General features: G+C 35.7%; 1 protein-coding gene across 1 annotated transcript in view; it reads right to left on the minus strand.

Annotated features, from left to right (window-relative positions):
• Positions 1–1,648: 1,648 nt before the first annotated feature.
• The window catches only part of DDX4 (DEAD-box helicase 4), a 68,504-nt gene continuing 57,694 nt past the window's right edge, over positions 1,649–12,458 (minus strand). Inside the window, exons 18-22 of the mRNA XM_027101094.1 lie at positions 10,164–10,309; positions 5,007–5,106; positions 3,584–3,854; positions 3,013–3,123; positions 1,649–2,344 (exon numbers count right to left, since the gene is read on the minus strand). Coding sequence (XP_026956895.1) covers positions 2,258–2,344; positions 3,013–3,123; positions 3,584–3,854; positions 5,007–5,106; positions 10,164–10,309 — 715 coding nt within the window. The 3' untranslated portion in view covers positions 1,649–2,257. The remainder of the gene's footprint in view (positions 2,345–3,012; positions 3,124–3,583; positions 3,855–5,006; positions 5,107–10,163; positions 10,310–12,458) is intronic.

The following is a 12,458-nucleotide window of genomic DNA, read 5'->3' on the forward strand; positions in this document are numbered from 1 at the left end:
GCCTGCCGATGCAGAGGACATGGGTTCGTGCCCTGGTCCGGGAAGATCCCACATGCCGTGGAGCAGCTGGGCCCGTGAGCCATGGCCGCTGAGCCTGCACGTCCGGAGCCTGTGCTCCGCATCGGGAGAGGCCACAACAGTGAGAGGCCCGTGTACCGCAAAAAAAAAAAAAAAAAAGAAAGGGAGAGGCAGCAGAATATTGCTTTCTATTATTAATCTTTCTATAGAATTTTATTTTCTAGTCATATGTGTATCCATTACTTTGATTTTTTTTCTAGTCATGTGTGTATCCATTACTCTGATATTTTTAAAAGAAATTATTCAAATCTATACCTAGAAATGAAGAAAGTAATTGAACACTGGGACATTTACAGTTGGTTTACAATGATGGTAGGATCATGTATGATTTTCTTTCTCTTTTTACATTTGTTTCAGTAATGCTATTATGGTAAATCTGACAAATCAAGCAAATTAAAAAAAGTTTTAAGGCAATCAGGCTATGACCAAGAAGCTCTTTGAGGAAATGAAAAAAAAAAAAAAAGAAATGACTTATAAATGCTCTTTGTAAACAAAACAAACTGGAAATTAGCCTTTCCCAGAAGTGAGATTAACAGTACAAGTTAAATATTTCCCCTTTTTTTTCTTTTTTCCAGCTTGTGGGATCTTAGCTCCCCTGACCAGGGATCAAATCCAGGCCCCTGGCAGTGAAAGCACAGAGTCCTAACCACTGGACCACAAGGGAATTCCTGTCCCATGTTTTTTAAAATTGAACCTCCCTTTTTGAGTTGTCTGTTCTTTGCGCATTGATCTACTAGAATTCCTAAATATCCACATATAAATAACTATACACTGATAATCCACTGTAGTCATGGTAATACTTTTCCTTGTCTACTGTTTAACCTTTTTACATAAGCAACTAATTCTTTTGTGATCAAATCTGTTTGTTGTTTCCATCATGATTTCTGTCCTTTGAGCTTAATGTCAACTCTCATTCCCAATTCAAAGGTTTAATATTTAACTGTATTTTTCTGTAGTTGTAATTTTTTATGTAATTCACATAGGGCTTATTTTTAATATGGCATGGGGATATAACTAGTTATAGGCATCTAACTAGTTATCCCAACAGAATCTGTTGAATATTCCATTCCTCTTTTCATATGTGATGCCTCATTTATTAACCAAATTCCTATAACAAGACATATATGTTGGGGAAATGTTGCTTTGGATATTTTAAGCGATAAAAACATACATTTGAAACTGATTATTTTTGTCCCCCTAAATATTTACATCTCACTTGTTTTATGTCCTAATGTTTTGGCTTACTCATTTAATGATTTATTAAGAATTTCTTACATTCTAGACATAGTAAGTTTAAGGTATATAACAGTAAATGAAAAAAACAGAGTACTTTCCCTCAATATTAAAATATCAAAAAATTATAACTGTGAACAGCAATGTTTTTTATTGATATAGTTTGAGTTCAAAGAATGACATTCATTATTACATCTGTGTATTAATGTATATTATATTCAACTTATATGACTTTTTGTTCACTTCATTGGTTTCACAAGACTCAATAAAATTTCAAAAGACAGGAGTTGAGAACTATGACCTGTAACAAGAAAAATTAAAAGTGCTGTTGGAAAACTTAGGGGGAAAAGAGTTTCATCCTTTATTTTCAAGGAATGTCTATATAGTATAACTACAAACAGTTGTATCATTGAGTACAGAGCTCACATTGCAAACATTTAACTATGTTCATCATATATCTGATGATATAAAATCAAAATTACTTTTAAAAGCTTGTCTATTTGTCATGAAAATCATGTCATTATATTTCAGTGACTCACTACTGTTTAAAGGCTCCTTTTAAGTAAAAATAGGACCCAATAATTTTTAACCAAAAGTGTATCGTTCGTCCTGTTTGTTATAGGATCAATAAACACTATACTAAGACATGGCATTTAGACATAAAATATGTCTAAAACCCCTGAAGAATACAATAAAAATAAGCAAGACATTTAGAATGCTTTAATCTTTCCAGTTAACACCATTTGTATCAGTAACTGCAACGTTGTAACTTTCAGCATTTCACATAACTAGTCAACAAGGATGTCTTTTTAAGGGTGGGAGTAAGAACAGAAGACAGGAGAAACAAGAGTGTCAGGTTTCATACTTCTATTAAAAAAATCAAAAATCAAAACTATTTTCATCTCCGCATCAAAACTGTACCACAAACTTGAAGGTTGTTTTAGCTTTAATCCCATGACTCATCATCTACTGGATTAGGAGCTTGTGAAGAAGAAAACCGTGCTGTGTTCAAAGAGCTCTTGCCCTGGTAATTCTTTAAAAAGAAAAAAAAAAAAGAAACAAACATTTAATTTTAATGTAGCTTTAAAGTTACACTGCCTAGACTGAGATTCAAGCTTTCCACCATGTCTTCCCCAAATATATAAAAAATTTCATTCCAACTGACTCCAATCCATTTGAAAAACGGTACGTATAAACCTGGAAAGTCTAAATGCACAGAGGATTTCAAGAAAACTTTAAGCCAGTAGTTTTGGCAAGTGGAAAAACAAATCTCTTCACTTCAATGAATAAGCATAAATATTTAATGATTAGTATGCTCATTGTTTCTGTATAAAAACGATGTTGCCTATAAACTGACAACAGAAAAGATATTGCAACCACATCTCTTATTATTTTCTTACTTAATAATGTGGTCAGAATTCAAAAAATAAAGAATTCCTACAAAAATCTCAGAAGATCCCAAATTAGAATTTAAAATGCCAGCAGAATTGGGAAAGGAAGGTGTCTGAGCATAAATCTCAAACTCACCTTTAAGACCAAAACTATATAATATGTATATAAAACTTTTAGAGAACTATTATTCTTCCAGGTATGAAAATAATGGAATAGGTAAATTACTGAATGTTATAGTTACTTCACAATAGCACAACATTTACAAAGAATAACTAAAAGCCAAGTTCTAAATTTTTCCCTTCAACTTACCTTTCTAGTATCAATTGATACAAACATATTTCCTCTTGTACTACCACTGAAGCCAGTAACATATATACTAAAGGCAATTTCTTCCAACCATGCAGGAACATCCTGTTGAGCCTTTAAAAGAAAAAATTAACTTCATATACAACATGCATAAAGTCTCAAAGATTGGCACAGTTTACTTTTCCTTAAAATACATATATATAAAATGTCCGCTTTCAATGACAAGGTAAGAACACTATCCATTCAGTTTTAAAAATTAAAAACTGGGGCTTCCTTGTGGCGCAGTGGTTGAGAATCTGCCTGCCAATGCAGGGGACAAGGGTTCGAGCCCTGGTCTGGGAAGATCCCGTATGCCGCGGAGCAACTAGGTCCGTGAGCCACAATTACTGAGCCTGCACGTCTGGAGCCTGTGCTCCACAACAAGAGAGGCCATGATAGTGAGAGGCCCGTGCACCGCGATGAAGAGTGGTCCCCACTTGCCGCAACTAGAGAAAGCCCTCGCACAGACCCAACACAGCCACAAATAAATAAATAAATAAATAAATAAAATTTTAAAAAAAAATTAAAAACTTACATCTGACAGTACTTTCACTAGAGGCTGTGCTAAATGGCCATCAGATTCAGGATCAAAAAAGGAAATAGCTCTGCCAGTATTTCCACAACGACCAGTACGCCCAATTCGATGAACATATTCATCAATGGTAGAAGGGAGATCAAAATTGATAACATGCTGAACATTTTCAATATCCAGCCCTCGGGCAGCTACTGAAGTAGCAACAAGAGCTAGGCACTTTCCACAGCGGAAATCTCCAAGGGCTTGTTCTCTCTCTCTCTGTTCTCGATCACTTGAAAGAAGATAAAAGTATGTATTAGGACAGCACTTAAGAAAATTTAAAAGAAACATTGAAGTTCGACACAAATTTCTTTTTAATAACAGTAAAAAACAGCAACATTTAACATTAATGTCTACTTCTTACATACCAAGTATTATACTAATTCCTTTCAAGTCATAATTTAGTTTGATTCTCATAATAATACTTTGAGGTTAGGACAATTAACCCCATTTGCAGATGAGGTAAGGTGACAGCTAATACACAGAGCCAAAATACAAACTCAAATATGACAAACATCAAATCTTACCTATTAATAATCTCTTTCTAGTCTTGACAAAAAATATACTACTTGATCAGAATGCCACCTCAAAAACTGCTGCTTTTTGAGTGTGGGTGGGGGCCGGGGGCCCGAGAGGTTCCGCCGCCGCAGCGCTGGGAGCCGCAGTGGTTCCGAGCGGGGCTCAACATGGCAGAGAGAGAGGTGGAGTCCAGCCCCCGAAAGAGGACCAAGGTGGAGGCGGTGCTCTTACCTGAGAAGAAGTGGGGTCGTTGGCATGCCCTGATGTATGAGAAAGATTTTGGCAACTATGAATGTCATTTTCTAGTCTAGCCCCTTTACCAACATTTAAGAACGTGGAAGAGTGTGACAAGTTTTGTCATATCAAGGATGTACCCAAACAACCTGCAGAGGCGAAGCCAATTCCACATAGTTGAGTGCCTTTTAACGTTTGTCTTGAAACTTTTCTTATTTAATTCTTAGTGGTTTTTTTTTCAGATGGAGACTAATACAGTACTGTCGATTGAGCAGTTAAAAAAAAATTGCTGCTTTTTAAAGAGCATAATCTCTGAATTCTATATATTCACTGATTAATCAGAAAGATTAGATTCAGCTGAAGAAACACCTAGCTCTAACTATCAAAGAGCCTTTTAAATAGATGTCTTGAGAAGTTACCAATTCTCATAATAAGAAGTCTAAGACACACCTTTAACTCGCCCATCCCCGCCACTTGGTTCTTATAAAAACTTAAAATGAAGATGAAGAATAACAGTTTAGATCTTGAGATCTTAATCTAGGATTTTATACGAGTTAAATATACTGACATTTCTTAACAAATGACAAACAGAAGTTACCTCCTTACTAGGAAATCATATCAATCTACTCACCCATGAATACTTGTTGTTGATATTTTTTCTTGACAAAGAAAAGTGGCAATAAAATCTGCTTTTTTCTTCGTTTCAACAAAGACCATAGTTCTTTCATCTCCTACAAGACAATGAAACAATGATTAACATTCAAACTACAAAATTAGGAAAAGAAAAGAAAAGGGTAGGGTGAGTAGGAAACTGTCTCATCCACCACTGTATTCCTAGCACCTAGACTGAGGCCTAATAGGTAATAGTAACTCAAATATTTCCTGAATGGATGAATGTCAAAGATGGAGAGACAAGGACTTTTTCCTACTTTAGGACTAAAAAAAAAAAAAAAATCAGCTTGCCCTTTGACTTCCTAAGCCAACCAAGAAGTAGAGACTTAGGGAAAGATAAATGATATCTACCTGCCAACTCTTAACAGTTCCACAATTTTGTCTCAGGCCCTTCGTTTCCCTCTCTATAAATAAATGCTTTTGTTCTTTACTTCCCAAGATCACAGAATCTTTTATTCTACCTTGACTACCAGAGGTATTCATAATAATGGCATCCAACCCAGGGCTGACAAACTCTACAATATTCCATGTTCCAACATTATCTCTTAATTCAAACCCCTTAATCCCCAAAGTATCTTATATATACAGAAAATTATCCCAGGGCCTTAACGCATTAAAGAATATTTACTTGTTATTTTATAAGTACTTAATTGGCTGAAATTCAAGCATGAGCCAGAGACATTTCCACACAAGGAACTTTTCTATAAAATGTTAGAGAGGAAAGATATTTATAGCCTTAAAGTAAAAAGGTATTACATTTCATAATCCCACTCCCCCATCTTCCTATGAGCTGGCTTCACTTATTCAACAAATATTTAGTGCCTAGTAGATGCCAGTAACTATTCTAGGTGTTGAAAACACAGCAATAAAACAAAGCCCCTGCACTCACTGTGGGGAGGCAAATAACAAATATTATGCATTAAGTCTAAAAAGGAAAAAAAATCAGCAGAATAAAGGGCCCAAGTGGACGGATGTACCCTCTCTAATTAGATGACATCTGAGTAGAGATATTACTAAAATAAGTGAACCATTCAGATACCCGAGGAAACAGTATTACAAGCCAGAGGGTAAGAACAAATATAAAGGATCGATCTAAGGTATGGGTGTTCTTGGTGTGCTCAAAGAAAAAAAAAAACAAACAGAAAAGAGGTCCCCATGTGGTTTTTATGTTCTAGGCAGAGGGAACATCAAGAACAAAGGCAATGAGGCAGAACCATGTCTGCTATGTGTGGGGAATAGTAACGAGCAAAGGGTGCCTGGAATAGGGTGAGCAAGGGAGAGCAGTAGGATTTGAAGACAGAGGGGTAATGGAGGCCATATCATGAAGGGCCTTGAAAACCATTGAAAGATCTTTACTTTGAGAAGGGAAGCCACTGGGTTTGGAGAAGAGAAGTGGAAAGATCTGATCTTTGTTTTAACTGAGCAGCTGATGGGTTCTGATATACTTTTTATTTTTATTTTATTATTTTTTTTTTTTTTTGCGGTACGCGGGCCTCTCACTGTTGTGGCCTCTTCCGTTGCGAAGCACAGGCTCCGGACGCGCAGGCTCAGCGGTCATGACTCACGGGCCCAGCCGCTCTGCGGCATGTGGGATCTTCCCAGACCGGGGCATGAACCCGCGTCCCCTGCATCGGCAGGCAGACTCTCAACCACTGCTCCACCAGGGAAGCCCGGTTCTGATATACTTTGATGCTAGATAGAAACAAGAGGATTTTGCTAACAGATCAGATGTGCACACTGGAGAAAGAACTCAAGGATGCCTCAGATTTTGTGTCTGAGCAACTGGAAGAATGGAACAAACACTAAGTGAGATAGGAGGACTGTAAGAAAGGAAGGTTTAGGGGTGATATTTAATTATCAATAAATCACAGATATCTATTAGACAACCAGGTAGGAAATCAATAGAGCAACTGATTCTTACAGTAATAAATGAGTTATATCCTTGAGACATAGTCATTTTATTTATCAGAGTAATGATTTTATGTTTTATCAAAAATTACCTTTCAATCCAACAAGATGCCCAATGCCAAAACTGATAAATTTGATAGTCAGTTACCTAATACTACTGTGCAGCTTAAAGCCTCGATTTCATCTTTTCTTGGTTCCCAGTGTGAATCTCAAATGGTAATAAAAATTTAACTCCCCTGACACTTCTCTAGTTTTTTTCCTCTACTGATTTGGTATTTTTTCTCCTTCAGACAATAAGCTATACCCCTTTGGTGGCAGCAATAATGCAAATTTAGTTTTATAAGCAGACCACCTGGTGATCTTTGTAAATGGATTAATGAATTATAGTTACGTATTTTGTTGCGTGAAAAATAATAGACAATTCATCTTGTTAGCCTTTTTTGACTATTAGTCCATTGTGAACTAAAATCAATTAAGAATCTAAAAAGAATTCTAGCTTTGGTAGTTAGATTGCCATTTTTTGTATTTCTGTGTTTACTCTTTACCTGTGGCTGAAGTGGTAGAAATGAAGCTATAAGCTCTTTATGTACCTATAATTCAGAAAGGGCTTTACCCACCACTATGTATAAGCATTATGTTAATACTCTATGGAGAGTATTAACAAATCATAAAGTCTCTTAAAGGAGCTCAATTCTGATTGGTTTACAGAGATAAATTAGAGAATTTATAGAGATAAATACTCCTAAAATTCCTGGAAAATAAAGAAATTGACTCATAATACTTTAACTATATTAAACTTAAAAAAAAATTCTTCCTATAGGAGCTAAAGCAGAAATATTTTAAGATTCCAAGTTCCCATAATTAAGTGAAATCTTTGGTAAACAAGACTAACTTACTTGGTTTTAAAAATACAAATGTATTTTCTCGAATTTATCAGTGTTAAGTAGAAAACAAACATGTATCTTATTTTACTTGGGTTTTTCTTAATGTATAGAGATTTGCCAGTCAAAATAACTAACATTCTCCATAATGTTTTGTTTAAGTGTATGAAAATGTAAATCTGTGTTCAACTAAACTGACTATTCAACACTATCTACCGTTTTGTATACTGTCATCTGGAAGATAATTTCCAAGATCTTTGGCTTTAGATAACTTAAAATAGTAGACTATATTGAGTTAATTAACTCAATAATCACTGAATATAGGATAGAATTCTCAAACATTAATTACTAAACATAAGTTTATATCCTTTTGCTTGTTATTTTTCATATACTATAGAGAGGCAATATCTTTGAGTCATATTAATGAACCTACTCGGGCTTCCCTTGGTGGCACAGTGGTTGAGAGTCTGCCTGCCGATGCAAGGGACACAGGTTCGTGCCCCGGTCCGGGAAGATCCCACATGCCACGGAGCGGCTAGGCCCGTGAGCCGTGGCCGCTGAGCCTGCGCGTCCAGAGCCTGTGCTCCGCAACGGGAGAGGCCGCAACAGTGAGAGGCCCGCATACCGCAAAAAAAAAAAAAAAAAAGAACCTACTCAATTTTGCTACTTTAAGTGTAAAAGAATATGTGTGGTGTAGAAAGATATATGTGTGGTATAGAAAGGTCATGAGCTCTGGTAGTCAGCTACAATGTTTGTGTATGACATCTCTCAACTGTCCATCCCTGCCTCTAGTTTACTCTCTGAAATAGAAGTTACTACAGTTAAAATAATTAACATAAGTGGTTGAGACTACACTTGGAGTAACAGTGACCAAGAAATATAAACCATTTGTGTGTTTGTTTTTCAAGAAAAGAGCAAAGATGATCACTGATGAGCACACCCTTCAGGGTTGTCTGTGTCTTTTACTGTCTTTTATTTTTTTATACCTCTATTGCAACTGAGAGCAATGCAAATGATTCTTATCAATAAAAATACAAATGAAAATTTTCCCTCAAATGTAATTGATTATTGCTTTGTGGATACTGACCACTTTTGCATCTATTTGTAAATCCATCTTAGCTTTCCTGATATCCTATACATAAATGTGTTCTCTGGGGACTTCCCTGGTGGTCCAGTGGTAAAGAATCCGCCTTCCAATGCAGGGGACACAGGTTCGATCCCTGGTCGGGGAACTAAGAGCCCATATGCCGTGGGGCAACTAAGCCTGCGCACCACAACTACCGAGCCCATGCACCTCAATGAGAGAGCCCACATGCCGCAAACTACAGAGCCCATGTGCTCTGGAGCTCGCACGCCACAACTAGAGAAGAAAAGACCCGCACGCTAAAGAGAAGCTCACGTGCCACAATGAAAGATCCTGCATGCCTCAACTAAGACCCAACACAGCCAAAAAACTAAAAATAAATAAACATAAATGTGTTTTTTCAATTCTCCTTAGAATTGGCTGTAACATCTTACTAGCTCCCTTTGTAATTAATGAGCTCAACAAAATCTTTGACACCTGTTCATTTAAAATTATGAAAAAGGCAGATGGTACACTACTATGAAATAATGAAACCTACACGTTTTAAAGGCAGAAGAGGAAAGCTAGCAGATTTAACAATTAGAAAAAGAGATAAATTATATGAACAAAAATATGTAAAATACTAGGATATATGGCATGACATTTCCATGCAAAGTAAAAAAAAAAAGGCCATATTAGAAAATTTTATTTCAAGGCACAAACTAAAGCTATCTCAAAGAAATACAACTTTCTATTGAAAAAAAATTTTTTTGAGGGTAAAGAGATAGATTTCTCATCAACATTGTGAAGGAACAGAACTAGAGCTTTAAAGTCCCTTCTATCTCCAAAATTCTTTGAACTATGAATACAGGAAGCCTTAGAGAGCAGAAACTGGGAAGTAGAAATACAACAAAGATTTCACTTTTAGTGGAGTAAACAGAGCTTGATGTAGATATGTTACTCTTCCTTTCTATTTTCTAAAACAAGAAAATATGTATTTCTGCTGGAATAGTTTTTTGTCAAACACTGTTCAAACAAAGTCTCAAATTCTTCCTATTTTTAACATTTATGGAGGAGAAAGGATTATACTGCTACATCATTTATCCAAAATATCGAATCATAAGAAAAAGAGCTTTAGAGAAAGAGGAAACAGTGAAAACTTATTTATTTAACTTATGTCAAATAACGTTTGAAGTCATTTCCATAAGTCATTATTGTAAAAATCAAAATCATAACAAAAGATAATTATATCAATGTAAGGTACCTATGTTTCGTAGAATTTCGACAAGTTTTTCTCTTTTTGAGTACTGGCCAACTTGGAGAATGGTCTGCTGAACATCTCTACATGCTCCACCCACTTGTCCAACAGCAACAAACAAATAATTCGACTTTAAAAACTCCCCAGCCAACCTTGAAAGACAAGAGACAAGAAAGAAAGACAAGAGAGTATTCCTTAACTTATCCTCTTCCATTAATACTCATAATATTTACTGAATTCCTGCAAGTGTTACCTCAATATTAATAAGCCAGATTATAACAGCTATAATAAGAGAAGGTGGATACTTACATCATCCAAGTACTTAGATGTACATCCAAGTACATTCAAATATCAGTACTTTGTACATTCAAATACCAGTACCAAGTACATTCAAATATCAGTACATCCAATGTACATCCAAGTACATTCAAATATCAGTATTAAATGTTAAGATTTTGCAAAATACTTAACAACTACTAGTGAAAAAGTCTGTGTCAAATTACGGATAAGTAATCTCAAGTGGATGTGCTCACCATACAAAACTATATAAAACGTGTATATAACAATAAAAAAAAGTATGCTAAGTATCAGACTACAAGCAGGAATTTTTTTATTAAAAATTAAAATGTAACCCTACAACAGAAATTCTGTTTTTCATTCATTGCTTTCATGTATGTTATTTCTAGGAGTTGTTTCCTGAAAATATTAGTTGTCAAATTAGTATACTTCAAATGAAGTATTAGAAGCAAACCAGATCTTAAGTCAGTGCTTTTTGTAACATGACAAACATAGAAAATGATAATATTTGTACAGCATAATTGGGCAAAAAAATGTGATGATGTGAAGAGACTAGGGGCCAGGGCCACACCAAGTTGTGGAGGCTCACCCCAAAGGTTGGGGGTATCAGCATCTTCACACACACACACCTCACTGACAGCACACAATTAAGAAGCCCTGCTCTAGATCACCCAGGAACATGGAGTAGGGAGAAGGGGAATTGCCAATTACAGAGCAAGTTTGGAAGGAAAAAAAGGGAAGGTCATGTAGCAGTCATGTATATACTCTCCTATGTAGCAGTGCCAAAAGCAGTCCCTTTCTAGCCACCTCCTAGCATATCAAGAAAATAGTTCAAACTCAGTAAATCCATAATCTTAATAAATCACTGCTGCTTCTCTCTCTTCATCTGCTCTCTTACCATAAAAGAAAAACACTGTTGATATACTACCTCTAGAGACAAGAACCCTCTCAAACCTTGAGATCATCTGCAAGTCTTAATTGTCAATCATCCTTTACACTCATGAAAACATATTCTGAGTGCCTCGTGTCAGGCATACATGGTACAAGGCACTGGGTGTATAAAGATGAATGTGATGGTCTCTGCCTCTGAGGTGCTCATATCAGGTAGCATAAATATAATTATATTAAAAAATAATTACTATAATCTAAAATATTTATATAGGTTAATATTTACATATTTTAATTATTTAATGATTTACTATAATAATCCAGTGTTACAATAGTTAATATCTATTGAACCTAACTATATTCCAAGAAACATGAAAAGTGTTTTAAATAGTTTCTTTCACAAGATACAGGATTCTTTCACAAGACTGGCAGGAAATGGATGAAATGATGTCTGTTAAAGAGTCTTCAAGTTTGAAGCTTCATCTAAGGAAGCAGCAAGCAAGAATGTGAAAAAATGATGACTAGGGAAAGGCACTCAATGCATAAGAAGACACAAGGATAAATAATGAGGAGGAACAGAATTTGGCTTGTGTGGCTGATAGGAAATAGTCTAAATAAGCCAGAAATACATCGGTCCAGGTAAAAAAGTGGCAAATGAGGCAGAAACTCTTGTGTAAAAGAATTTGAAAGTTGGTTAGTCTGTGGAGATGGAAAGACATGGGAGGGTTTATCTTAAATAAATAGCTATAAAGATCAGACTTTGTTTTGGAATTTTTACCAGCATAAAAATGAAACTACAGGCAGGGAGACAGGTTAGAAAGAAAGCTACCACCAATGAGCAGAGGGAAACTGAAAAGGACCTAAAATAAGGTGGGAAATAAAGAAACTAACGAATTTGAAATATTTTAGAGATAACTGCCAAGTTGAACACTTTTGAAGGGCAGAATTAAAGGAGTATGAGGGAGGAATCAACATGATTCAAAGGACTCTGGCTGCCAAAGACCACAATGCCAATAAGGAAAACTGGAAAGGAAAGAGGGAGCTGAAGAATAGGTTCAATTTTGGACTTGATGAACATGAGTTACCGGTTAATTCATCTAAGAGGAAAAACAATCC

This window comes from Aethalodelphis obliquidens, unplaced genomic scaffold, assembly GCF_003676395.1.
Source record: "Aethalodelphis obliquidens isolate GAN/ISIS:26980383/991018 unplaced genomic scaffold, ASM367639v1 scaffold4, whole genome shotgun sequence".
NCBI classification, from domain to species: Eukaryota; Metazoa; Chordata; class Mammalia; order Artiodactyla; family Delphinidae; genus Aethalodelphis; species Aethalodelphis obliquidens.